At 44.6% G+C, this 27,785-nt stretch overlaps 1 protein-coding gene across 6 annotated transcripts in view; it reads right to left on the reverse strand.

Moving 5' to 3' along the window:
* HIPK2 (homeodomain interacting protein kinase 2) overlaps positions 1–27,785 on the reverse strand; it is a 129,840-nt gene that overhangs the window by 23,839 nt on the left and 78,216 nt on the right. For all 6 annotated transcript variants that reach the window (XM_027743812.2, XM_027743813.2, XM_027743814.2 and 3 more), the window contains 5 exons: positions 10,484–10,607; positions 8,287–8,406; positions 7,497–7,583; positions 6,269–6,453; positions 2,322–2,484 (listed from right to left, as the gene is read on the reverse strand). In XM_027743812.2, coding sequence (XP_027599613.1) covers positions 2,322–2,484; positions 6,269–6,453; positions 7,497–7,583; positions 8,287–8,406; positions 10,484–10,607 — 679 coding nt within the window. The remainder of the gene's footprint in view (positions 1–2,321; positions 2,485–6,268; positions 6,454–7,496; positions 7,584–8,286; positions 8,407–10,483; positions 10,608–27,785) is intronic.

Here is a 27,785-nt window from a genome sequence, read left to right on the forward strand (position 1 = left end):
AGTGCTGCTGTGAACTGCTGAGAGACACAGCACATTCTCTAAAGCAGAACTGTAGCCCCATTTCTCACCCAACTGCCTCTGATTTGCAGTATGATGAAGATGGGGTCAGAAAATGTTACTATCCACAAATCATGTTGTTCACTCATCATGTACATAGGTCTAGGAGCTGCTCATATTTCTGAGGTAAAATAAACTCAGCACCTCCACGCCTTGTGAAATCTCATCCTGAGAGGGGAGATTCATTCCAGCCCTTTCTCTTAGATACCTTGCATCTAAGATGGCACATGCCTCTTGAATTATGTTTGGAATTTGAAGTAATCAGAAGGCATAACAGGTGGTAATACTAATACTTGCAAAGTCCAAACTTGGCTTGTCTTTAAAATCTCTTAGAGCAGAAACTCCAACAGGGGATGTTGCAAAGCCACAAAAATCATCCCAGTGTTCTGCAAAACATCTAGAAATCTGAAGACTTTTTTCATTTGGACTGAGCCTAACAGTTGCAGACAATTAAACAGCTCTGTCACTGCTCTAAAACTATGTCCTTAGCATTCATGCCCAGGCAGCCAGACTACCAGACCAGAGCCCATCCTTCCCCTCTGCCCAAACATACGGAAGCATTGCTGGACATAGGTCAGACACTACTTTCTCCTGGCAAATGACAGGTCAGACAACGCTTTCTCATGGTGAATATATGAACCCAGGAGGAGGCTTTGATCAAGGCTGGAGGAGACAGCAGACTAAGCATTTTGCACTGCACTGGTTGCTACTGGACCCGTGCTGCACTGCCACAGCCACAGCCACGAAGAATGTGACGACAAAACATTTCTTCCTCCTCCCCTCTCCATGCAGAGGCAGTGAAGTGCAATCTGCTCTCCTGTGCAACATACTGAGCAGCAACCACAACAGCTCCCACACTCCTAATCTCAGAAGCTGTAACTGGAAGGAGGCAATCCCCAGACATTTTGCAGAGACAGGAAACAAAAGAAAGCTAAGATGAATGGTATGTTGAAGAGAATTGTGAAAGGCTTAGAGCTTGTTCAAACTAAAAAACCCTTCCTGGAAATATTTCTACCACTTCTTCTAGGAACACTGGAGATACTGGTTCTGCTCACAACACACACCCCTTGCGAGAATTCAGAAATTACCATGGATCTCCCCAGCCAACAACTGATCGTAATGTCAAGTGAGCTGTGAGGAAATGAAAGCAAGTCTGCATTTCCTACTAGCAACTGTGGTACAAATGGTGTCTCTGCCCTGCAGCTGGGGCCTAGGGGAGCCTGTAGTGTGCATTTCTTTAGTCAGCAACTCAGAAAGAGACAAGAAAGGGAACTGGTGTTTGCAACTAATACCCTATCACACCAAGTCATGACCTATCTCTGTCTGAATCTGCTTGAATTGTTTCAAAAGACCTTCTGTGATCACATGTATCAGGACCTGAGTCACGAAGTCTGGTTTTCTGACTGACGCAGGAACACCCTGTAGGTCTACACAGACTCCTTTAGCTCCCCGGCTTTCCAAACACCACTTCCGCAATGCCACCTGCAATCTCTAGACTGAATCTTGAGCAGCCTGTTCCCAAGAGGCTTAAAAGACAGTAGCTATTTCTTGAGCTTCAGTCTCCTACAGTGCTCTCCCTGGAGAGTTTCCCTTCACTGCTGTAATACAGTACCGCAGTAAACAACTTCGTCTGCTAGTCACAAAAAATTTGTCAACACAGCACCCCCCCAACACTGGGGCAAGTGAAACTAATACAAAGCACAATTATAAAGCCAGAGCCCACTGAAGTAGAGTGCAGTTTGTTCACAGTGGGGATACGTGCACACAGTCCCCACATCAACTGTGGCACCTGGAGTAAAACCAATGCGAGATAAGAATAAACATTATCATTAAACTCTTCTTTCATGTTGATCAGTTACAGTGCTGTGTCTGTTCCAGAAGGGTTTAAATTCTTTTTACTTCAATGCAAATTTGAAGAAGTGCTGTAAGATCACAAATACTTCTGCCTGACCCAGGGAGTGAAGTCCTACTTGCTGCATTAAGGGACTAATGAGCTTTTCCCCATAGCAACTTCCAAGTAAGCAGGATTTATCACCCCAACAACAACATAAACAACATGGGCAACATTTCACCATCACACAAAATGCCACGAAATTACTGCTTGCCTGAAGAAAAGAGAATGACGAAAGGAGCAGAGGAAGGAGAGTAAAAAGGCACCATCTCTTGGCAGGCATGTTAAATGGGATGCTACTTCGCTTTTCATCTTCTAGACCCTGCTGACATAAAGGTTTCAAGCACTGTCTGCTTCTGATCAATGCCCTTACCTGGTTGTGGACTGTGTTCAGCTGGTTGTTAAAAGTCATGGTCAAGTTGGTTGATGTACTTGGGGCTACGTGGGTGATGAATGGCGTCTTGCTCTGGTTCACTGTGTCATACATATTCACCCGCCGCTTGCAAATCTCCATGTTCTGGAAGCAGGACTTGACACTGTGTAAGGAAAGGGGGGCAAGGAAGAGACAGAAAATCAACCAACCGACTAACACAGGTTCATCACAGTGGCCCTGCATTAGGTCTCCACGGCAGGTCTAGCACTTTCTAGGCTCTTAAAGCCCTTTGCTGTTTTATGCAGGTCTCTCTTAACCAGTGAGAGTCAGTTTAACTCTGTACTGAAAAGGCCAAGACGAGAGCGGCTGCTTTGGGACTCCTGGGTGCTCCCATGGGTCTCAGCACTGCAACACAAATCACAAGCAGCAAGCAAATTGGTTGCTCTTTAGGTGACAAGGCAAGAAATACAAAGTGGCTATTTTTAAGGACTGAAAGAGACTGAGAGCAAGAAAGAAAGATAGATACTGTTTTTTTTCTGATGATTGAGCCTGAGAGGAAAAGACAACTCACGCTTTTGCCTCTGTGCAAGCCTAAAGGTAGTTTTACACGTCCTTTGCAAGGAAGAATTCTACTATTCTTGATCACTGAGACCACTAAAAAATCTCCCTTGTTCCTTTCAAGAAGTAGTTTACTGAGAGCTGAGTCCAGCCTAGCCCTTAAAACATTGCCCCTGTCTGGCTAAATGCTTGTACAGATGCTTATCTTGAAGCACATGAGACCTCCTCTTGCAGTCAATGGGACAATTCATATTGAAAAAGGTTATGCCAAATCAGATTCATCAATGCCCCAAGGCAATCCGGTTCTGAGGTTATCTCACACTGAGAATTAGATCTCTGGGGGAAAGATTACAGCTTCTTTCTCTACGCTGACTTTCCCTACGCTGACTTTCCCTTAAATGTTATTGATATAGCAATGGAAATTTTGAGAAGTATCATATTTTGTGCCTCCTGCAAAGGAGATGAAATACTCTCTACATTTTTAGAGCTCACCAGGCATCTACTACATGAAACTGTCAGTATTTCATTTTTATAATTAGGATACCGAAGCATACAGAGGTTAAGAAATAACAACACAGCAAACCTGTGCAAAACTATATTTTTAATAAAATCTCATTTTTTGAGGTCTAAAAACCAATACAGTTTTCCCACAATTCCTCCATAATAATTGATTTTACAAATGCAATCTTAGAGTCTGAAACTCAACCCCAAAAAGTATAAAGGCATTTATTTTATTTCCATTATCTCAACACAGAAAAATAGCAATTCCAAGCAGTGAAAATCAGCTGTAGCTGTAAAAATCAGCTGTATGCTGATTGTTTTGTAATGATCTAAACTGCTAGAGGAGGTAAACATATCCTCACCTAATTTTTAAGAAACGAAATGTCCCTTCAAAAGGACAACCTCATATGATCCCTCGAGCTGGTCAGGAAGAGGACCTAAATCTTTTCATCCCTATCTTTTCTCTTATTCAAATGGTCACCTCTCTTTTCCTGTGAGTAATATCTGGATAACTGGATCTGGGCCATAAACACCTGCAGACAAGACAGGCTCAGGACACTGTGCACAGCTGCACATTATGAGCATTCACTTACAGAACTATACCTGTTAGTTGCAGAACATTCAGCAAAATCAAACACTTATCAAATAAATACAGAAGACTATTGAATTGCATTTTTTCCAGTCAAGTATGAACATAATTCCCCATTCAAAAAGCAAAAAGCATTGAAAAGAGTGTATATTCTCTACATGGTGAACTGTGTGTGTTACTAAACAGTTTTATATAACAAGGTGTAAGCTCTACTAATGCAACACCATGTTCTCTGTGCTTACTTTAAAAAAGGGGGGGATAAAAAAAGGCAGGGACAAATCAAAACAGAAAAAGTCCGAGGAGTACTCAGCAATTTAAGATCCAGGCAGCTAATTATGTGAAATGGGGACCTAAAGTCACTTTGTTGTCTGCTTGCAAGTAAGCAGAACAGCCCATCTCGTGCTGCTCAAACTTGCAGCCTCCCTGAAGCGTGCCACAGCAGATTCCTTCCAGAAGTTACAGCTTCCACATATTCTCACTTTCTCTGTTGCCCGATTTACTTTCAAGACAGATTACAACTCCCTGCATCTCTCAAGGCTTTGAAGTTTCTATTCTCCAAACTACAGGCAATCACAGACAAAATTTCCATCAACTTGCCATGCTGGTTACAGCTTATTGCTCTCTTTTCCAATCACTGCTTCCTACATGGAGGGGCTGTGCGGGGTTACGCACCCGGCTGGCACAGCATTTAGTATTCAGAGACCTGATGCTGAATTCTTTACTTGGGTAAAATCCTCACTGCTATCGGCCCCACTGATATTTTCAACCTTTCTGGGGCTTCGCCTCAGCAGCCACAAGTGAGCACTTCAAAAATGAAGATGTGGTTATGGTCTGTTGCGTTAGTGGAAAGATTTCTGACGGCAATGCATTAGGTCACAAATCTCTCCTATCTTACACAATCAGTTGTTGCACAGTAAGAAGGATTGTTGCAAATTAAGAGACTTCTGTCTATGATGCTCACGCTGTTAGAAAATACTGTCATTTTTTATTTATGAGTGGTTTTTATATGAAACTTACTTTCTCCCTGTTTAGCACAACAATCTCCCATCTTGTTTTCATTACATTTATCATTTACTATCTATTTAGAGATAACAATGCTCCAAAATGGCTGTGCATGGTACGTCTGGGTCTACACAGATCGTGCACCCACTACCTTCTGGTAAGCAGCTGCTCTTATCTTGTGATAAATGTAACAAAAAGGCAGCTACAGCTCCTTCAAAGAGGGAAAGCTACCTTAAATGAACTTGAAATACCGCAGCCACACATAGAAGCAGGAGAGCTGACACAGTTACCTGTTGCTTTGCAGCACTCACACACACATACTCTAGAGCTTTTTAAGGAATCTCCTTTAATTTTGTACCTGAGCTCCTGACAGCCTTTAAACACTCATGCAAATGGTACCCAATGAAGTACAACACTGTGCTGGCCACTGTTCTCCTGTCAAGTGGAAGGGACAGCCTGCAAAAGCACCTTGAACTGCAAGTGCTGTAGAGCAGGATATTCAAAGCTAGGTGTCCTGAAGGCTTTGGAAAACTCCCACTATGTATCTACCTTTTTCACTTACACCTGAGAAGCCTGGCCCTATGTGAACTGCCCAGGGGACAAGGGCAGTGGGCTGGGTGCAGGTTTCCTGCACTTCAGGCTGCTCTGCTCTGTAATGCAGCCTTAGGAGAAGGGGCAGTCAGGCTCAAAGGCATGACACTTCTTCACATCTCCAGCAAGCCACAGAGCCCATCTCCATTCCACACGTGTGTCAGATGAGGTCACAGCGTGGTATTTAAGGTGACACAGGCAGACAACAAACAGCTGAAAATCGAACTCCTCATCCTGTTGCCTATGCTTTTAAAACAGAGCTGCTGCAGAATAGCTTTTCCCTTAAAAAGCAAAGAGCCCCAAACTGACCCCTGCAAGATGGGAAGGTTCTGGGAGTAAAGGTCGGTTCCCCACTGCAGATAAGGTTGATTACTTCAGTAACAATCATTACTATATTACTTTGAGTTAGACTGATAGTTTCAGCACTAATTGCATAATTTCTTCTGCATTTTAATGGAAAAATACGTAATTATTGAATATTTACATAATTAATGTAGCACACACTTCAGCATTTTAAACGCCAAGCACCCACAACACAATTCTAACAACCTTGACTTGGCAATCCCCTTTTTTTTAACCAGGAAAAGATTAAAACTTAGGGTATAAACACCTTAACAATGCCCTTCAGATACATTTGGTCTCCACCACAGCCAACTCTTCCCTTCACCCTCCAGTTCAAAACCCAAGGGAAACAAAAGCCACGTACTGTGTGCTGTGAGGGAAATCGAGCAAGTGCGTCATGGTGACAAAAGGGTGGCTCAGAGTTTCAATGGGTGTTATCCTCTTATCTGCATCTATCGTCAACATCTTCTTTAACAGATCTATAAACTCCCGCCGGTCTGCCTTTTCCACCAACATATCACTTCCTTCCAAATCCGTTGTCATGTTTACCTAAAGGAGAAACGACAAGAGTGAGCGCCAAAGGAAAGAGCAGATGGTCAGGTCTCCAGCAAACCGTGTTTACTCCTCGCTGGAGCACATGCCCTGCAAGCCTCCCTGTCTAAAGGGGTAGTTGCTGAAGTCACACGGCACACTCTGGCTGGTCATCTGGCCTGTGCATGTCAGATCTCTAGACAGACTGTAAAGTGTTCAGCTCGCTTGGGTCAATGGCTAATGAAACACTTAGTCACCCTCCACTGATGATGAACAGCTTCCATGTGGTAGCAGGCAAGCTCTCATAATCAGCGTATTTATCATACAAAGTACTGTGCTATCAGATACTTATCTATGTGTCCCGTGAGCAAGAGATATATAAAATAAACAAAAATTCTCAGAAGTTTTATGAGAAACATCCCATCCATGTATCAGGTGCCAGGAAAAAAAACCCCACGTTATTTCATGCATTTATAAAGTCTCCCCTGATTCCAGTCTTCCATTTCTGCATATTTGCTTATCAATGCTACCATGTCTAGACTTTGCTAGTACAAACTCCAGTGTTGAACCAGTTTTGCACAATGATTTGTGTGTTAGCACAAACTCCTGTCGCAGGAGTGGTTATGCTGGGATTACCTTTCGCAACTATATGGAATTGACAAGTGAATTAGTACTCCCCATTCCCCCAGGCAGCCACATTTTACAGAGAGCACTCTTCTACAGCCATGGTGAGTATTTCCAGTGTCACCATTTATCAAACAGAAATATTAAAGCACAGGGGACTTGCCAGTGGTCACACAGAGGAGTACTGCATAGACAAGAGAAAACGCAGGATTTCAACACTCAGAGATGTGACTTAGTCATTTTCCAAGGCTGCTTTACTATGGCTGCAGTCACCCCTACAAAGCTGGATATAACAGCTAATTTGGTAGGCATAATCCTGGTATTTTTCAGGAGCTGGCACAAGTACAGGATGTGCAGAGAACTCATGTAATTCCCTTTTTTTAGTGCTGCCAGAAGGCATATAAACAGTCTTCCTGGTTACTCACCAATACTCTTACCTGTGCCATATCATCCAAACAGTTGAAAATATACTTTCTTGCTTCCTTCGACTTAATCCCCGTCTCTGCCTCATGATCATCTGGCGTCTGCTCAAAAAAGGACAGAGGCATTGACCAACACCACCCTGCAGTCAGCTGTGCTTATGTGCCCACATGTGCCTCACTGTCCTCATCAGAGACCACCGTGCCTCTCTTGCCTGACCAGACAACATCAATGTGATTTCTGCTATGGTTATGTGACATCTTTTGTGTCACAAGGTGATTTATCTATTCCCTTTCACTTCTGAGGATCCTCCCAACTATGGTGGGTGTCTTACACCCATCCTAGCTCAGAATCCTATCCTTACAGCCAGAAGCCCACTGGCCTCTCTCCCTGGGGGACTGCGTGCAGCCAAACACACTGGCACACGAGACTCAGGGCTCACCTACATTACAAGTGGTTTTGATTGTCAGAATTAAAATGCTTGCCTTTCCCCCCCCCCCCCCAATGCATTAGATATTAGAGCAAAGTCTGCCAAGGGCATGTTTCATTTAAACTACACACCAATCCACAGACTACTTAGAGGAAGATTTCCAGGTCAATTCTAGACTTAAATTTCCCATAAAGCAATGCTGAGCAGGTGTGTTATGGGCTGCAGACTTTGGGGATGGCAGTTTTGCCTTGGGCCATACCCACCCCAATGTCTGCACTGCACTGCAAAAAGCAGAGACCTAGGCTCTGAGGTGACCTGAATATCTCCTCACTTCCAAGCAACTGCAAGGTAAAAGAAATAAGGAAATGTCTTCCTACCTTCAGTCTCCACAAAGGATATGGTGAGTCTGTATCCCTGTTGAAAAACCTCGTAGTCTTTGTCCCTGCACTTAACAAATACTCTGCTGGTAAGCCCTGCGTCTGTGAAATATAGCGAATCTGTAAGAGAAGGATGAGAGGTCACTGTTCGTCCTGTGAAGATCTCTGGAGGTCTTCCCCAAAGGAGTGCAGGAGGCATTTGAAACAACGGAACAAAAAAAGAGAAAACGTAGCACGCAGTTAGACTTCACCCAAAAAACTTCAGTGCAAGGAATGAGAGGAAGGAGAACTTCCGTATGGAATTCCCTCCGTTTATCATGTACATCACTGGAAACTCACCCTACAGCACAGTCCCACAAGGCCTAAGGACAAAGACAGGAAAGCCCCTAAGTTTTGGAGATCAGAGAAAAGATCCAGACAGCTACTTCAATGGGGTGTCTCATCGCTTTGCACCTTTTTATGTCACTCCCTCCTCTCCCAGAAAGAATTTCAACAATTTGCTATTTTCTCTCTAACTTTTGCTGGTTTTCCTCCACCTGAGTGCACAGCCTGTCCTGGGAGCAGTTTGAAGTTCAAAATGGAAGACTATGAAGTGACTGTCTTTGAACTTGGACGAAATATACTCTCAAATGAAGTGACACCCCCATGGTATGTAAAGTACTTCATCTCTAATGACAACTGCATGATGTCATTTATTATGTGGGTTACATCCACAAGCATGATCTCACTGGCACCCACACAGCTAAAAGGTACTACACATGTTTCCAGAATCTCCAATTTTAATTTTTTTATAAAGGAGAAAGGGTCTGTGATTACACAATTAAAAACACACATGCCTGGGGTGCCACATGAAACCTTAACTTTGGTATCTTCTGACTCCTGAACGTTTCGTTCTGAAAAATTGCTGCAGACTCTGCAAAACTGCTCAAAACAGTCATCTACTCTAGAAAACTCCAGGGAAGAATGGAAAGTGATTTTTAGAGAAGAGACAGAGAGGGATAAAAAAATTAATGAAGGCATAAAAATCAGCTGCTGTTTCAAAGACCTCCAAGCACTCAGTGCTTGGAAGGACACAGTTCACTGTGCATGCAGCTCTGCTGCTCCTTAGGTCCATCAGAAGAGCTCATGCACCAGAGAGGCACCAAGATCCTGCCCCAGTGCTGCAGCAAGGGGCCAGGATCAGCCCCTACCCCTTTCCCAGCTCCCCAGGAGCCCTCCTCATACTTTACTAGAGGAAGCCTTGTGCTGGGCAGTTAAGCTGGCCAGTAAAGGTATGGTGATTTCTTTTTCAGCTGCGTGTTTTATGGCTTTTGGGGTGCAAATGGGAAAGGAAAGAAATCCACTCTTCATGCTTGGTATGTGATTTTCAAACGCTTGTAAGTTTTTCAGCTATGTCTGATTTCCTTTGGAGTCACTAACAGCCCTGCTCTTCACTGCAAGTTATTTCCCCTGCCAAATATTACCTTTAGAGCTCTGAGTAAAAAAATACTAGTTTCAAAAGAAGAGTCAAAACATTTAAATTTATGATAAACTTATTATCCTGCTTTTTTTTTGGTAAAATCTATTTCCTAAAAGAAAAAAGACCCTTTACAGGCTGCATTTGCAGACAGCTAAGATCAGCCTGAAGAAGACTGTGGGAATGGAAAGTGTTCCAAAGCCCTGGCTCCAGCAGCCGCTGTGTTATCAGTTTTAGGACTACAAAAAGAGCACAAAAGCCTATAGGGAGAAAAAGGACGACAGCTTATATTAACTGGAAACCTACATCAATGCGAACCTTCTCCTTCTTGTCATTGCTTTTAATATGCACTCTCATAAAAGGGTTATGAAATGCAGCTGAGTTTGTGCAGTTTCTTCTAACAAATAAACCCTTATTCAGCCCTTGCTCTTACAGCAGAGAAAGGGTGCCTGCTCTGCTCAGCGAGGAGAGACATGTACACAGCTCTCCAGTCAATGGTAGCGTTGACTCTTGATTGAGATTTCACTTAGGCAGTCAGGTCTTAAAAGCCAGCATACCAAGCAGCACACCGGTTACCCAGAATAAACACCCCAGGTGGATAACGACAGGGTTGCCTTGGGAGGGTAAGAAACACAGACCCCTCATTAGCAAAAGTGAAAAAGCTGGCATCTGTTCACTCTGACAAGAGAAGGGAAAAGCACCCGTGCACTTACCAGGACCCAGGGCAATATCCATACCCACCTGATCGTACTCCGAAGCTCCCGGGTATAACGGCCAGCCCAAAAACAGCTCTGCAATGACACATCCCAATGACCACATATCGATTGCTTCACAAAATGGTAAACCAAGGATGATTTCAGGGGCTCTGCAAAGGAAGAGGTTAGAAAACATCAGTAAGGGGAGCAGACCCACTCAGCTGGCATAGGATGGCTGGTGCTGATTGGGACACCCATGAACCTGTGGCCAACAAGTGTCACTGCTCTGACAGAGCTGAGGGACCCACTGGCTACTGGCAAAGTGCCTGCTAACCAAACATTAGTCGGTGAATATTTATCCTTGCAGAGGAGTACTATGGCTGTATACAGCCAAAAGACAGCCCTATGTTTTGCAGCATTTTGTAAAGGAGAGTGTAGTGGGTTTATGTAACTACCGTTATTTTCATTCAGCAAGTGGGAATTTGAAGCCACCCACTTAAGGCCCCAACTCGAGGCTCTCAGGCCCAGCTCACTGTCCTGTGGAGAACTGAGTAGATTCCCCATGGTGAAGCATCCTCCGTTCACACAGATTGGTGAGTTCACAAACAGCCAGACATTAAATAATCATTATAGGACTGGTATAAAAGGATTACTGACTTTTTAAACAAATGGTTGTAACAATAAATCAGAGAATAACGTAATTAGATCTATTAGACCTAAGCTTTTTCCTCAGGAGGAAGTAGCCATGAAGTCTTCCTTTCCCAGTCTGTCCCAGGCACCTGATTAGATTTGCTTTTCCCTTTCAGCCCAAACAGTCAAAATGCAGTGGCACTATGACTGCATTTACTGTCAGCTTCAGGAGATGCCACCAAAGCACCTCTGACCCACCCCTTCCAAGGGGAATCTGTCCCACTGCTTGGGGATAGTTTGAATCCTTCTTCACTGATGCTGAAAAGGTCTGTATGACGAGGTTAGACAAGCTCGCTCAACTCCAGTGGCCAAGGTGAGATGAATCCTGACCTTAGTGCCCCAAATGCTCTGTTTCAGAAACAACTTCTTTGTGGAAGGACGAAAAGGATCTAACAAATACTGAAAATCTTATACACACACAAACACCTTCCCTACTTTTCCCACCTCTGCCTAAATGTCCACATGCAGTTCAGTGACATAGTTTCTACTCTACACTGGGATCACCGAAAGCTTCTCTCCTGCTCTTTTTGCAACATTTCTAGAGCCCCAGCTTCTGGAGTCAGGTGATGTACAGCAGAAAGAATAACTTCCTTTCCCACACTCCTCTAACTATAAAGAAAAAAAAGAAGACAGAGAAAAGAAACGCACATTGCTTTAAAACTTTCATAATTTTAAATATAGCCTTGAGATTTCTTGGGCCCTGATGCATATCTTGGGAATGCCTGGGGTTGACTATTGAGCAAATCAAGTGCCACCATCCGAAGCTTGAAATGGGACCCATGGTTCCCAGTTTCCCATCTGTCATCAGGATAAGATCTGACAGTAGTGAGATCATACTAAGAATTACCAATTGCAGTGGAAAATATTATGTTTTAATCACACCACTACAATCATGTGAAGACAAGTCTTTAGCCAAGAAACCAAGCAAAATGGGTAATTTTTTCCAAAGAAAGAAGCAAAGGCCTTGTAGCAAGAAGCCATGCCCCATTTTCAGTCCACAAACTTCCACAACTTTGGGTTGACCTGTAAAAATAAAAGCCCCAAAATATCTATTCTCAAACCAGCAATGCAGAATGTAAAAATTTCAGGAAATTCTGGGATTTTAAAGTTAGAATACTTTGTGTCATTACCACAAAAACCAAGCCAGAAACTTAAAAAGTGGCTACCTTTAGCCCTCCTAGCTACATCTGTGTTTGTTGTCATACTCTACTGTTCTTTAGCCCACTGTGACAATTTTTTTTTTCTAACACCAACTTCTCCTTATGAGGAAGGGGTTAATTTTCCTCCCTTTCTCCCTTTTCCATCATCCCTGTCATCCCTGCACACTACTCGACACCTAGACAAAATGCAGAGAAAAAAAGACAGCTATGGTGACCTGAATCTCATTACTATGTAAATCCTGCATTCAAAGCCATCTGCCTCTCCCTGTCTGCCTTCCACATTGTGAACGAAATGTCCCTGGTCACTAATGGGAGCTCAGCCACGCATCACTCCCCCCCCCCTCCAACTTCAAATCCCTCCCCCTAACTCAAGTGGAGGGAGTGGAGGGGTGGACTATCGGTGGGATATTCCCAATGTTATTTTGTGGAAAAAACTCCCTGTTTATAAAAATCGCTTGCACAGCTTTCGTACGCAGCACACTCCTCCCTCCCTCTCTCCCCACACTTATGCTGCCAACACCTCCAGACCCCGGCAAGAAGGGATGACCTAGAATTTGAGGTTCCAATATTCCTTTTTTTTTTTTCTCCTGAGTCTTTGGCTGTCCAGTGGGTTTTCCTTAAAGCTGCACTTTCTGGAATGCAGTGATTAGGAGACAATTTCTTTTCTACATGCAAAAGAAGTTTTGCATCTCTGCTGCTGGGAAGAAAAGCACAAGCCAGTGCCCATATTATTTAAACACATAAAATGCAACTAAACGGAACACCATTCATTCTATTAAACCAGACCCATCCTTTTAGGGAGGGGAGATGGTGAGATAGTTTTATTTTATTTTATTGAAAGCTGTATTCGCATTACACAATTAAGCCTAAATGTTAGTTGCAATCTTTGCCCGTTAAGTCCCAAACAGATGATCATTTTGGAACAGTGATGAGAACACCTGTGAGAAGGGGGCCAGATCTAAGTGATATGGTGCCCTGCGTACACCACTTGCTGCACCTTTCTCCCAGACTTCATGTCATAACTGCGATTTTTCCATGGACAGGGAGTGGCCCTGAGACAAAAAGATCTTGTTAACTTAATTAAGCAGTCATTAGGACAGCCCAAGAACAACAGGTATTGGACACCACACAGGCTCCCAGATTTTTAGCCAGCAGACACCTCCTGTCTGCTGTGTGAAAGAGAGAGTTGGAGTCAATAGAGGCAGTAGTGGTCTGCCTGCCTGAGATGGCCAATGCCAGTTTTGGTGGAGGATGCTACAAGTTTTGCAATGAAAGAACTTGTCCACTGATAAAATACCTCTGAACCTCTCTTGGGTGGACATTGTTCTTCATGCTCAGTTAGGGATGCATACATCCCTCTGCATATAGACCTGTATCTAACATGTGAAACTCCTCTCTTCCTTAACATAAACATGTCAATTTTTTAAGACAAGGTGAGATCTTGACTTCAATCACATGTTGTGGCACAGAGTTCCATAGACAACCTTCTGCTTTGAATAGCATCTTAACTCAGTTGTTTAAAGCCTGATTTTCCTTCACCATGTTTAAATTTGTTACCTCTCACCTCATGTTTACACAGATTGGTCTAGAGGTGAAGATGGAAGTGCTTGAATCACCTTTCCTTTAGCACAAGCTATTTTTGTGTCTCTGCCCTGTTCTCCCATGTCTGTAGCACCTTATGCCTTCTCAGTGTACCACCCCATGGATGTTTCAATCCACTTCCATTGCCTGACCCTACAACTCCTCTTTCTGATATGACTGCTTGGAGACAAGCTGAACTGACCTAGAAAGAGTTAAACATGAGGATATTCCCTAGACTTATTTTACACTATTTGCAGAATGCTTTTGCATTCCAGTCTTCCCTAAGCTTAATATTTTGTTTGCTTTTGGAGTGACATGAGGCATTTCAGCAGATGTTTTATCTGGGAGATCCTCTGAGACACACAGTCCTCCCTCCAGAAGAGCTGCAGTTAATTTAGGACATAGAATTATGTAGAAATAGTTCATGTTTCCTCTTCCAATGTTTACTGCTTTTCAGTACTGCACTGATCTGGCATAATGTTTTCTGTAATCTAGATACAGCCCTTTAAATGCTCCTCACTCTTTTCTGCAGCCTAACCTAAGCAAGTGTGTGATATCTGCACGCTTGAACACTTCACTCCTGGTCCACCACTTTTTACAGATAATTAATGCATTAAATAACTATGGTCCTAAAATGTCCATGCAGTCCACTCCAGAACTGATCCTTGAATTCCAAAAAGCACTCAGATCTAGCTCAGCAATAAGAATGGTGTAACTGTCTTTTCCAAAGGGACAGAAAGCAGTTTCCATGTCTTGGTCCCTTCTCGTGTGGGATTTCTCCATTTGGCAGCACATGGCAGCAGGTCCTCCTGGAACAGCAGTGAGGTCTTCAGCAGATCCCTCCATGGCTGCATAGAGAAGTGTTTTTTGTACCAACAGTACATTTGTTTGTTTTTTTTTTTAAACACAGACTCACTAAACCTTTCAATTGTGGTGAGGATCTAGTCTGACACCACACAATGGCAGCCCATTGCCAGATACCTTGACACATACAAGAACATCCCCATTTGCTGCTCTCTGCCAGTTTTTTGGCATCTGCAACATGCTTGGCACAGTAACTCCTGTCTCCTGTACAAGACACATGGAATGAAAACAGAAAACTTTGCCCTCCTGTCCTTCCTCTTCCATGAGCTGCCCTCTATGTCTCCCAAAAAAGGCACTCCCCTTCTGCATGTGCAGGCACAACCTGTTCTATAGCTCACACAGATCTCAGCAGCGTAGACCAAAGATTTAGAAATCATTTGCCACCAACCTGGGAAAAACTGAAGGGCCCTGCCAAGAGCCTCTGTCTCCAGAAGAAAAGCAACCAGCCCATCCCCACTTTACACATCTGTTACCCCTTTCCAACCAAATTACTTTCCTGGACAGCAAAGGGTGAACTGCTCCTTGGCTCAGCCCTGGGTCCAGCAAGTCCCTCACTACATTGGAGCCCAGCTTGAATGTGCCAATGTGTCCCAGAGAGCTGCCGGTGTGGGGGACCCAGGGCATGAGGGTCCACGTGCTGGCAGCACTCACAGGTCCTAAGAGGCAGAAGTGCCATTTCATCATTTGCTTGCACCTCACATATGACCCCATCCTGCTTTCAGGCCTGCCGCTGGCAGAGTATTTACTTTAGCAACCCTGCTTTGTGGCAGGGTAATTTCATTGTCTGGTGTTTCTGTCAGGAAAATTAATTACCAGTCTAGCTCACTGGCTTTTTCACCCACACATCACAGGACATTAAAAACAAATGCCAAAAAAATTCATTTCCACAGACTGGGATTCAGAGAGCTGGGCTCTTTCTGAATTTTAAAACTTCCCTGCAAACTGTCCTCCTCAGGGATAATTTACCACCTCTGGTAGGGTCCCACGGCCAAGTGTGATAGTCTCAGCAGAATCCTTCATGGACAAGTATACATATCAGACAAAAATATAACTCAAAACTTGATACTTGCTGGCACCTTGAGCAGAAAGTGTTCCTGCTTCTCGTCTTTGGGATGATGCTTCTAGAATAAGGTTGCAGGTAGCTGCAAGCAGTGCAGACAGACCTCCAGTAATGATGTCTCTGAGCTGACATACATAGCTCCTGTCTTACTCTACCTGCTAGTCTCACCTGCTAAAGCCTGAATTCTAGGAAGCAGCAGGTTTCACATCTCCACCCAGGAAGCCCCGGGCAGAGGCAGAGAGGCAGGAGCTGAAGCCCTCTGCCTGAGCAGGCAAGCACTGACCAGCTGCACACCCAGGGCTTGACCCCACTCAGGGCTTGTGCTCTCCCATGCACCGAGATACCTCCTGTGAGGACAAGGAACTGCATTCTTCATGTGTCTTACAAAGGGGTTTTTATTCAACTGAGGGGGCTCTATCCTCCTCTCAGGTGAACCATTTCTTTGGCATCGTTATGGACTCTCATACGCACTCACTCGATCCTTTTATATTTTGTATCCACTTTTTATTGCCAGATACCGCAGGATGCAAAGTGCTCTTAGCTCTTATTTAATGGAGTGCACACAGCATCTTTTTTTGTCCCTCTGTACCTCTCAGACCCCAAATCACTTCTTAAGTGAAGGCATGTAAAAGGAGACAGGCTCATATTCTGGAAGTAAAACGTTACCGTTGGTATTTCCCTCAGCCCGCCTCCTCTCCACTTGCACAGACAAGTGGAAGGGATGCAGACATCAAATATGGATGATGCCGAGACGAAGGCCATCCTCTGCTCCAGAGTCTGTGATAAAGCCAGCCATCAGGGCCAGAGCTTAACACCTAGAAGCATCAACAGCTCCTGCTCACTCACTCACTCCCTGTCCCACGCAGTGGACAGGAGAGAAGCTCCAAACCCCACCTGTGTCACTCTCTGCAAGGGAGAGATGGGCTCACCCTCATTGCTGGCCTTACACAGGGACTTCTGCATTTCTCCTGCATCCCCAAGTTCTGGAGTCAGTTCGAATGCTCAGCTGAAACCCATAAAGAAGTGGTAAAGCTCTGCAGAACATTTGGTGGGGCCTCAAGGACTGTGAGATGATCTCTGGACCATGTTGGGAAACACCAATCCAACAGAATCTCAGCAAGGGACATCCCTGGAAGTCAGGACTTATCCCAGAACATGCAGGCATGCTATGCCTTTCAGATTCCAGCACAGAGTTCAAACCCTGGTGAGTTTAGTCCACACAGGTATTTATGAGGGAGGGAAAGGGCCACTGAGGAATGCCACCCCATCTATCACGGTTTGCCCACAAAGATGTGTTGGTCTGAGTGATAAGCAGGGACAGTGCCTCTAAAGGGCCTATAAATACATTCTCTACTTCACAGATCAAACACAGGTACATCTGGTTTCTGGAAAGGACTGTGGGTGTAGCCTGAGCCATTTACAGGGCTGTCAGACCACCAGCACAACCACCACTAGAGGGTAGCTCCAACACTGCATTGCTCACATTGCCCTCACCCATCCCTCAAGATTAGTCTGCAACACATCAAAAAATATCTGTATCAGCTCAGAGGACTGGAAGCTGGATCCCCTCAGCCTTCGGTGATGGTTTATATTACAGGACATAAATATAAACTGGAGGCTGGTAACAAGTGAGGTACCGCAGGGGTTTATCCCTCACCAGTTTTGTTTAGCATCTTTATCACTGACCCGGAGGAGGAGGCAGAGTGCATTCTCATTGAGTTTATGGGTGATGCCAGACTGAAGAGACCTGGCAATGCACCTGAGGGCAGGGCTGCGACACACAGGAACCTGGACAGGTAGGAGACATGAGCCAATGGGGACCTCCTGAAATGCAGCCAGGACAAACTCCAAGTCCAGCCCCTGGGATGGATGAACCCTGGTGACAACTGGGGAACTGCTCAGCTAGAGTGGCCATGAGCACCTTGACTTGCAGGGCAGTGGGCGTGAAACAAGGACCCGGGTAGCAGCTGCCACAACAGCCTCCCTGGAGCAGGGCCAGCAGAACAAGGAATGTGGTGACCCACCTCCAGCCACATCTGGACACCACATTCAGCCTGGGGACTCCAGTGTATGGCTGAACTGGAGTAACCTCAGTGTGAGGAGGGACGGTCATGGCATACATGACAGCAGCCTGCCTCCTTCTCCTCTGCCATGTGGAGAAAACAGTGCCAGGCTATTCACTCAGGTTGGTAGCAGGAAGTGGAGATGACAGACAAACTGAAACAGGGGAGGTTGCCATTGGGAATGGGGAAAACACCTCCACTGTGCTGATAAATGAACCACCAGCACAGGCGGCCCTGAGGGACTGTGCAGTTGCTATCCTTGGAGGTTTTAAGACCCAACAAGACAAAGTCCTGATCTTTATCTCATGGCAGACCCTACCCTGACCATCAGGTTGGGCTAAATAAAAGCCCCTTCCCACCCGAACTACTCTAACTCTGTAAGGTACAGTAACTATACATTTCTCAGTAGGAAGGTCACTAAGATCCTTCTGCATGCAGACAAAATATTACATAGCTGGGAGTGCTTCGGGGGTACAGATGCAGGTCCCAGGGTGTTTTTATCAAGTGTACACACAGAGTTAGGTCTTTTAAAAACAGAGAGCAAGTTACACAACAATTACTCCTGAACTTGACTGGCGTAATTACCAACCAGGCCTAGTGAGCCTATCATTGCTAAGGGCATTTAATAGCAAATAAATCATAAAAGCTGAATATACTACTCACCCCTTGACACCACTCATGTTCCACCAGGGAAGGGTGAAAATACTCCAGAGAACGGTGTCAGAGGCTGACAGGGTTAGCCCGGACCCCAGGAAAGTCACCCACTCCCTCCCTGTCCCAATCCTGGGCCATCCAATCAATGTCTGTGTCACTCCTGGCAAGCATTCAGCCAGCTTGTCTTACAGACCTCCCATGGCGGAGCATCCACAGACTCTGCTGTGCCCCAGAGGACCTCACCCCTCGTAATTTTAAGGAATAATACAGCTGTGCATAGCTGATTTTATGTCATGCTTAATTACAACTTGTTGTCAATCTGGCATCTATGTAATACATATGGAAAAACATAATACATCTCACTTGACTTTGCCTATACCCGGCTTTCTGGCAAGCTGCCCCTCCTCCCTCTCTTCACCCTGCCTTGGCCTCAACACATACTCAGTACCTATAACCTTGTCTCTTTTTCTCTCTTGCTTACTATGTCTGTCTCCTTTTTCTGTCTCATCTTTCCCCCTCTCTTCCCGCACTGACTGTGGATGAAGAGAGAGGCAGACAATCCACACAGGAGCTCTGAAACTCCCTACCTCGTGGAGGGGATGCACACCATGCACTTGAAAACACAGCCCTACATTGCCATGGGTTTGCATCCATCTTTAAAAATCAGGTGTCACATAGACACTCACATGTCAGGTACTCCAATAGGATCCCGATGCTCACTGCCACCACCCACATGAGGCTCTTGGAAAAAGCAATTTCCATAGGTTAATCCTGGAAGACTTTCAAGTAAACCGCACTTACATATCAAGCACTTGCCATCGCTTTGCACCTTTTCCGGGATTAAGAAAGCTGGATTCAGCCATGAACAAAGCCTGGGTTTAAATGGGGAGGGAGGGGTCCCTGCTGGGAGGCTCTGCACCACTCTGCTTTCCTACATACATTGCATATATACACTTCATTTAGGTTAGGGCCTTAAAGAAAACCTCCTGCTCTCTTCAGCTAGAGCATGTGAGCAAATAAATGACTGAAGCCCAAAGCTGGAGAAGGGAGTGCAGCTGTTTGTGGAAACAAGACAAAAGATTTAGAAACAGTTGCTTTTTTCCCCCTCTCCCATGTCAGGCTGTTTACAGAAACCAAGGGATGAAATTTTGCAGACAAAACCACTGAGAGCAGCCTGTCAGTCTCGGAGGGAAGGAGAAAGGGAGGGAGAGGGAGGGGAGCGTAGGCTTCTTTCAGGATTATGGATCATTGCTAAATTGCTCTATCAATTATTAAACCCATCACTCAAAGCGCAGTAACCAAAATATAGCAGATAAAGCCTTTCTCATCCACTCTCTACCAGCTGCTCTCCTCCTCCTAAAGCCAGAGGGGAATGAAAATTCCCATAGTTTATATTTTATAAACATAATTTTCCCCATGCCTTGAAAATAAAGATTTTTTGGACAAGGTACAGTAGAACTGAGCCCACAGCAGGATGATACTACAGGAGAAGTTGCCCTTTTGATTAGCAGATTGAAGGAATAAAAAAAATATCTCTCCAATCAATATAATTTCTTAACACTGACAGGTTAAAACATTTGTCTGTTAATAAATGAAGAGGCAGGCCCCAGCTATCAATAGCTGTTAGTTGCTATTTGCCACTGCCACTGAACTGATCCAAGATCAACAGCAGGGTGGGCATGGTCCTAGGAAAGGACAGGACAAAGTGGCACGAGGCACATGGTCTGGTCAGTGGCTCTGTGGAGAAGCAAACTGCAAACATATAACCAGGATGAGAGAGGAAGCCCTGAGAGCAGTGCTGACAAGGAACCACATGGGGAGGATGACCAGGACCTGACACCCGGCTGGAAAGGCTTCCATGTGGCTGCTGATGTCTGAATGGACACGAGTTTTCAGCAGCACTCTGTGCACTTGCTGGAAGCATTTACCATGCACATCACCTGAAGCACACACGCGCCCGAGAACTGGCGGGGGCCCTGGATGCAGCTCAAGTTAAGCATGCATTTAAGTGCTTTGCTGAACCTGATTCAGCCAGCAAGTCCTCGTTGCAATTGAGCTGGAAATCATAAAAGTCAAGAAAAGCCCAATAATGGAAAAGAAAGCCAGGCCCTGGGTTTGACCAAGAGACGTGCTAAGCTTGCCCCAGCCAGAAATGATCTTTGCATTGTACATCCCTGGAGGAAGCCCTACTGGACTGACCACAACCATGCTCGTCTCTTCGGACTCAGAAATGCAGGAATCCATAAACTTCGGAGGAGGTGAACAACACAGAGCACCACGACCATTGCCCCCAGGGGTCATCAGCTCCACGCTGACCCAGAAGCGGGAAACATGCACGGGGGGGTGATGCAACAACAGCTACATTCAGCACAGCACGACCTCTGGTTGTTCTCCGAAACAAAGGGCCGTGCACGGGGGGAGGGCTGGGGCTTTCCCAGGTTATGGAAGAAATCAGAGAATAGAAAAATCATAATTTGAAAACAAAAGCCCTATCCATGCCAGGCAGTGAATGGATGAGCTGCAACGTATTGGGTGCAGAAATCCCCTGAAGGAGGCATCTGATCAAGAGGGGAAGAATGCCAATTATGCGCTCCCATTCATGCCACTGCAATGAAAGCATAATTCTGACTCTGCTTTCTGACCCGCAGTATGCAATTTATGCAAATCCAAGCTGTTCTCGCTTCCCTCAGAGCCAAATGTCCACCAATGCCAGAGCTGGCTCTAACTTTTTGTTTTCCTTTTCAAAATCTATTGTTTTCACTGCTGAATATTTAAGACCTTTTGTTGTTGCTGCTGCGTTTCTTTGGAAATGAAATAATAATTGAAAAAATCCCATAGCACACAGAAACAAACAAAAGTTGACTTCTCATCTCCGACGGCCTCCCATTCTGCCACACTCAGTTCCATCCCAGCCCCTTATTGTTCCAGCCCAGAACCCTGCCATGTAACGGCCAAGTGAAGCTTCTCGTGTCTGATCTGTAACGTTCCCGAGACTTTTGTTCACAGCAAACACTGGAAGTTGCATCAAGCTGCATGGTAGTTTTATGGGATTAGCCTGAATGCTGAGCCAACTGTCAATAAAAGGCTCCAAACGATTTCTATCCCTGGCAAACATGGATATGAACCAGACTCAGGCCATGATCCTAAGATTGACTTCACAGAGCAAGTAGCAGGTCTGAGGCTAAAAATATCAAATTACTGCAGCCTTCTTTTATTTTTTTTCCCCTTTTTTTAATCATGTCTACTGGCTGCTTTCTTTTTTTATAATTAGAAAAAGACAAAGACAAAAATAAAGTACTTATCCTGCCTTCTCCTCGGAGAAAGGAGCATTGCCCTTTACTTATCTCTGAAGAGCCACACAGATTTAATATTATTATTAGCAGCAACTATTTGTGTTTCTGTAACACACAGAAGTCCCGGCGGAGACCGGAGCCTCATAACGCTAGACGCTAAAACACAACGTGCTAAGGGACTGTGTCTGCTCCGGAGAATTGATGATCTAAGACGATGTGTGGTGACAGGGGAACAGATTGGTGGAGCAGTTCGCCCAAGATCACACGGTGAGAGCACAGAAAAGCCAAGAAAAGAAGCGGGGTCCTTGCGAACAGCGTGCCATATCTATTAGACCCTGTCTTCTAGTTATGATATTAGGGAATAGCAATAACAATACATGGATTTGAAGGCTCTTGCAAAAGAGATGGGTAGTACTGAGGTAAGGCAGATTTTAGGGCAAAATGACCTGTAGATATGACCCAGCAAGATAGCAGCCATGTTGGGAACGGCTCATAAAATCCAAGGCTCACTTTTAAGCCCTGCTTGGTGAGTCACAGCACCCTGCCTACACTATGAGGACCTGCCTGGTCTACAAAGAAGTTTAAAGAAAAATCCAGGGAATGCCTGCCCATCAGCACATGGAGGTAGGTGTGTGTGGCTGGGAACAGCGGGGACCCCTCGGAGCTGCCCCAGTTGGCTATTCCTGCTGCAGAGATTTGAAAATCTCCACTTTCAACTCAAGCCCCACTTGAATCAGCACAGTCAGCAGAGCAGGTGACAACAGCCCCCCGTACAAGTAGCAGGGCACAGCACTGTGGAAAAACATTCCTTTTCCACAGATTGCAGAAACACAAATCCACTCTGAATTTAATTTATTTTTATTGCATTTATATTAGGGCCAACATCTGGAAGTGTTAAGTAGAGCCCTACTGTACTGGATGCTGTAAAAAAATCTAAGAAAACAGTCCCCGCACTAAAAGACTTGCAACCGAATTTGGGATCCCTTATCACCCTGGAAATAAAAGCTCAGCATCTGCTAAGATGGGATCTGCAACTAAGCCTGAACAAAACGCAATCCCTGACCCACTGGGGTGACCGCTACGAGCCTGGCTCCTGCAGCTACCATATTTTAGGGCCAAAGACTGCAATTGCTCCATTGTCCAGAGATGGAAGAGGTCCCTTGCAGCTGTAGCAAAGGAACAACTCGGACTTTAACCCGTAATGTCACACATCTTTCTGGAGCCAGAACAGAAAACCAAAATAAAGCAAGAACGTGGTGTGCAAATAGTCCCAAAGGCACCATGATGCTTGTGGGGAGAAAGGCACCACTTCAGAAGAAAGACTTCTAAAATAAAGTCTTCTGCAAAGCTAAGTTCATTCTTTATTTAAAACCATCGCATGGAAAATTCAATTGTTCTCCAACGCATCTCTGTACCAAATCAGAAGCCTAAATTCAATCATTAAAGTGTGAAGCTGATGAATTTAAATCCATAGTAAGTGCAAATCTCAACACAATTTTAAGTAAGGAGTCGCTCCCAACACCTTCATAACATGTCAACACATAGTCATATATTTGTTTCTGGGACTCTTCAAATGTCTCCTTTTACTGTTTCATTTTTTTCTTGCCAAAACAAATCCTTAAAGCTCTCCCACTGTTCTGAAAAAAATATAAACATTTCCTGCATGTTAAAATCTTAGGTGGCCACGACAGAAATTTTGGAGAGACAAATCTTGCAGAAAAAAAAAAAATAATATGAAAGAAACTTTTTTCTGTACGCGAAGGGAATTTGGATTGACTCCCATCTGATTAATTTTAACTACTAATTTGTCCTTGGATCATACTGCAGTACAGATGTCATTTCTTAATTTGACTATTTTGTAAGTAGCCAGTACTGTCCTTGTAAAGGGCGAAGAAATCCCCATATATCAGTAATGCTTTTGGCTGAGGGTAAGTTTAGTAATTACTCCAGAAAAACAAATACAATAATCAGAAGTACTCCCCAGGACATGAAGGCAAAGATCCACCCTTTCTTGAAAGAAGGGGTTCTCTTATGTATACATTCCTATCTTCAATTATCATGACTGCCTGTAACCATTTAGCTCTCTGCTAAGTCAACTGCAGGGTTCAAGAACATTTCCTGACATTCTTCACATTTTTTTTACATGTTGCAATTTTATCTGGTGTATATCATATGCTTTCCTCCAGAAATGCCTGAACCAAAATGTCCTCCTCCTGACAAAGGAGTTGGGGCTTCGTGAACTTGACTGCAGCTCTCAGAAACCTCATCATTTGAGAGCTGTGTTAGAAATTAGTGAAAACAGAGCAAGTTTGCCTTTGACAGGTAAAATCACAGTACATTCAAGCAGCAAGGGATGCAAATGGACCCAACACCTCCCCCTAAAGACACTTTCATTCAGTTCTAAGCCCATGAATTTATCGCCTCAATGTCTTGGAGCTTCCCTGTCCCTCCACCAAAAACCTTACAGTGTACACCTTTGGTTTCATTACCTTCTTTACTTCACCCTTCCCCACCTCTATCCCCGCAGCTCCCTGACACCTATTTCAGCTGTGGAAAGCCATGCTTTTTGGTTTAACTGGAACTAAGACAGAGTCAGTGCTGCTGCCTACACCTCAACAGGCAGGCAGCCTCCAGCTGGGCAGGGGCAGGTCACTCCCCACCATATGATTTACTACCAACACATGGCAATATTTAGGGAGCAATAATAAGGTGGTACACAAGCGCTTTACCAACAAACAAGATGGGGAAAGAAATAACTGTATTTCCCCCGTTATTCTAAGGGTAGGTTCACCAAAAGGTTAGTGAGAAAACAATGCAGGCCATCGATCACAGGGACAGCTAACCTAGAAAGGTTACTGCGTGTTCCTGCCTCATTTTTCACATCTATAATTACCCCGCCGCTTCTCCTCACGTCCCACCCATGGCCAAGCAGCAAATGCCAACCACCGCTGCTTTATTAATTATGTATTTTGCTTATGCCCGTTGTCACCGCCCCGCAACGTGCCACGGCGGCTGAAGGATTAAGTAGCACGGCTTCTGTGATCCCCGCAGGGCAGTGTGGCCAGGGAAAGGGAGCTTGAGGGCTTTCCTGCCTTTCCTTCACCAGATGTAAGAAGCTACCACCTCTCAGCAGAGGCTGAGGTGGGACGGAGGTGGAAGGGATGCAGCTCTTTACACCTGCCCTGTGAGAGGGAGAAGCAATGTAGGGGCATATGAGGGAAGACCGTTTCCATTCATGAAGGGCTCAGATTTCTTTTGGATCTTCACCCAACTGAAACAAAATGCCAATATTGCTGAACATACTTAGCACCTCCTAAAGCGCAATCCTACTCTGAACAGTGCCTGTCTAAAAACAGCAACGCCAGGCTCCTTGTTTACTGCGTCTTCCTGATGCCTGATCTGAATTTCTCAGTCTAAAAGGAAAAAGAAAAAAGAAAGTAATTTTTCTATCTGCCAGTCCAGCAAACCCAACCTGTGCTTTAAGAGCCACTCTGGACTCCTTTCTTGCATATTTATGCACACAGACACGAGCAGTCAAATTATGGGTTATGCAGAGATGGGCAGGGGAAGCACAAGGCAATGATTTGAAGACAACAAATTTGCAAGGAACTTGATGTGTTTCTACCCGAAGTACAGTACCACGTTTCTGATTCAGGGAAGCCTGAGGGTTTTTTATTTTTATTTTTTTTTTGCTTTGGGGAAACCTAAAATAACTTCCTTTGAGAATTTGTGTTCTGTAACCACCACTTCATCCTTCTGTAGTATTTCTGGATCCAGGTTTTTCAGCTGTAGAATAATAGTAAATATGTATAAAATAACGAAAACTTCTGCCTTGATTGAGAACCATTTTCTGTTCTTGCTTTTTTCTGTCCCACCAGAAACTATAATTAATTCACGCTCCAACAATACTAAAATCATTATTTTCTAACTGCAACCATATCTGCAATGAGAGTCATTGTTGATGAAAAGTGGAATAGAAAAAATTTGCTGACAAAAGCAAAAAGATTGCATGACAAAAGCCAGCACAATGATACAAAGTTGTATGCATGTCCTGTTTTAGACTCCAGAGAAGTTCAGAGTGGTAATGAAGAGAAAAACATCCTGGAAAAGATAGTAGGAGTAGACTCAAAAAGAAATTAAATACAGGATTTCTCTTGAGAAAAAAACCTAGAGTAAAAGCTTTTGCAGTGTCTTTGAGGCTGCTGAGCTCTACAATGTTCACCTCGGGATCCTGATAGCAAAGTACTAGGCACAGGTAGGATCCAGAAAAACCAAGGAGGTATAGGCCTCCTTCACACTGTCAAGGAAAACCAAAAGCACAGCACCTGTTGACTTGCTGCCCTCCAAGGCTAACTCACTGTATCAAATGTAATGACTCTCACCACACCAAAATATTCTAATGTGGTTCTAAATGATCGTGGAGGGACAAAAAAAAAAAAACCCTGACCAAAAAAAAATAAAAATCACAGAGCATCAGACCAGCTGGATCCACAACAGACCATGGAGAGGATGCTGGAAAAAATCCACAATTGACATTGGTTCCCATGTCCCAGAGGTGAAATGCAAAACCTCTCCTTCTCCACACGCTTCTCCAAACCCTTCCTCAGACAAACTCACTGCTCCCATGCCTGCAAGCACTCAGATGAGGCTTCCCTCAGCCAAGTTCTCAGGAAAGCAGCACAGGATGGCTATAACCATGACCTGCCATCTTCGGGATTGACCGCGGCACAGATATTCCAGCTACAGGCACAGCTTGTTCAGCTCTTCACCCCCTCTTCACAGCTTCCCCCTTCACTCAGTGGAGTACCTCATTACTGAACCTTTGTGATGCTCCACACCACATCCCTGTTACTGGAGGTGATCCTGGCACCTCTTCCAGACCTGGTTGACAGCTGAGATCAAGGGAAAACCCACCAGGAGCACTGGCTTTTTGCACTGATGCCCATCCTGCGCACAGACAAGGCACGGATGGCTCCAGACCAGAAGTCAGAGCTACCATCAGTACAACACCCGATCACAGAGCTCATTCGAATACAAGAGAGTAAAACCCACCTACAGCTACTGCTGGCTGTGCTCTGTGCCCTCCTCCCATCCCCACCCCTTGTGTTGACTACTCCAGGAAGGCCTGGTTTATAATGATCTTCTTTCTTCCAGTGGAGAGGGCCACTAACACTGTGCCCAAGTACGGTTCGCTGGACCAAGGGAGAAGAGAACTGGACCAGGAGATATCTAAAGCTTCTGGTTTTGACACTGCCTGCAAGATCCTCAGGGACATCAAGAGAAAAGCAGGAAATGCCCTTATTATGTTTTCAGGGTAATTTATGACAAAATTTGAGTATCTCATGTATGATCAATTTTAAAGATCGAAATTTAATGACAGGAATTTTCTTGCCCTCCTGATTAAGCCCATTTACAGTTCTTTCAGATTGATGGTTTAGCCATAGATGGGGCATATGTGTTGGGGACATTTCTTGGTATTTCTTTGAATTCCATTGTTTATTTATTTGTTACAGAAACAAAGAACAGTCAACAACACGGTACAGAGCCGCATGCTCTGGACTGGAGCAACAGCCACAGACCCTCCAGAATTGTTATGGGTTCTCTGAGGACCCATCTCACTCACTTTCAGAAAAATCTCTGCCTTTCCACTTTTCCTTGAAGCAGCAAACTAGACGAAGGAAGGATTAATTAGCTGATGTTTGTAAAGCCTTTTGAAGATGAAAAGTGTTATTTTTATTTTCAAGTCTCACCAAGGGAAAAAAAAAATAAAAAAGAAAAGGCCAGAGAAAGACTTCTGCTGTTTCCTACAGAGAGAGGTCTCAGGACTGAGCTCCTGTACAGAGACACTCCTCCAACACTAGATATTAACTGGCAAGCCGCCACTGCAGCCCTTCCCTCGGGGCATGCATTAACAGGGTCTCTGCCCAGCTGCCTATTTTCATGAAACATGTAGAACTCAATACCACTGAGACCTCTCCCCCCT

Source organism: Pipra filicauda, unplaced genomic scaffold (genome assembly GCF_003945595.2).
Source record: "Pipra filicauda isolate LSUMZ 115617 unplaced genomic scaffold, ASM394559v2 scaffold2_size9829703_pilon, whole genome shotgun sequence".
NCBI lineage: Eukaryota > Metazoa > Chordata > Aves > Passeriformes > Pipridae > Pipra > Pipra filicauda.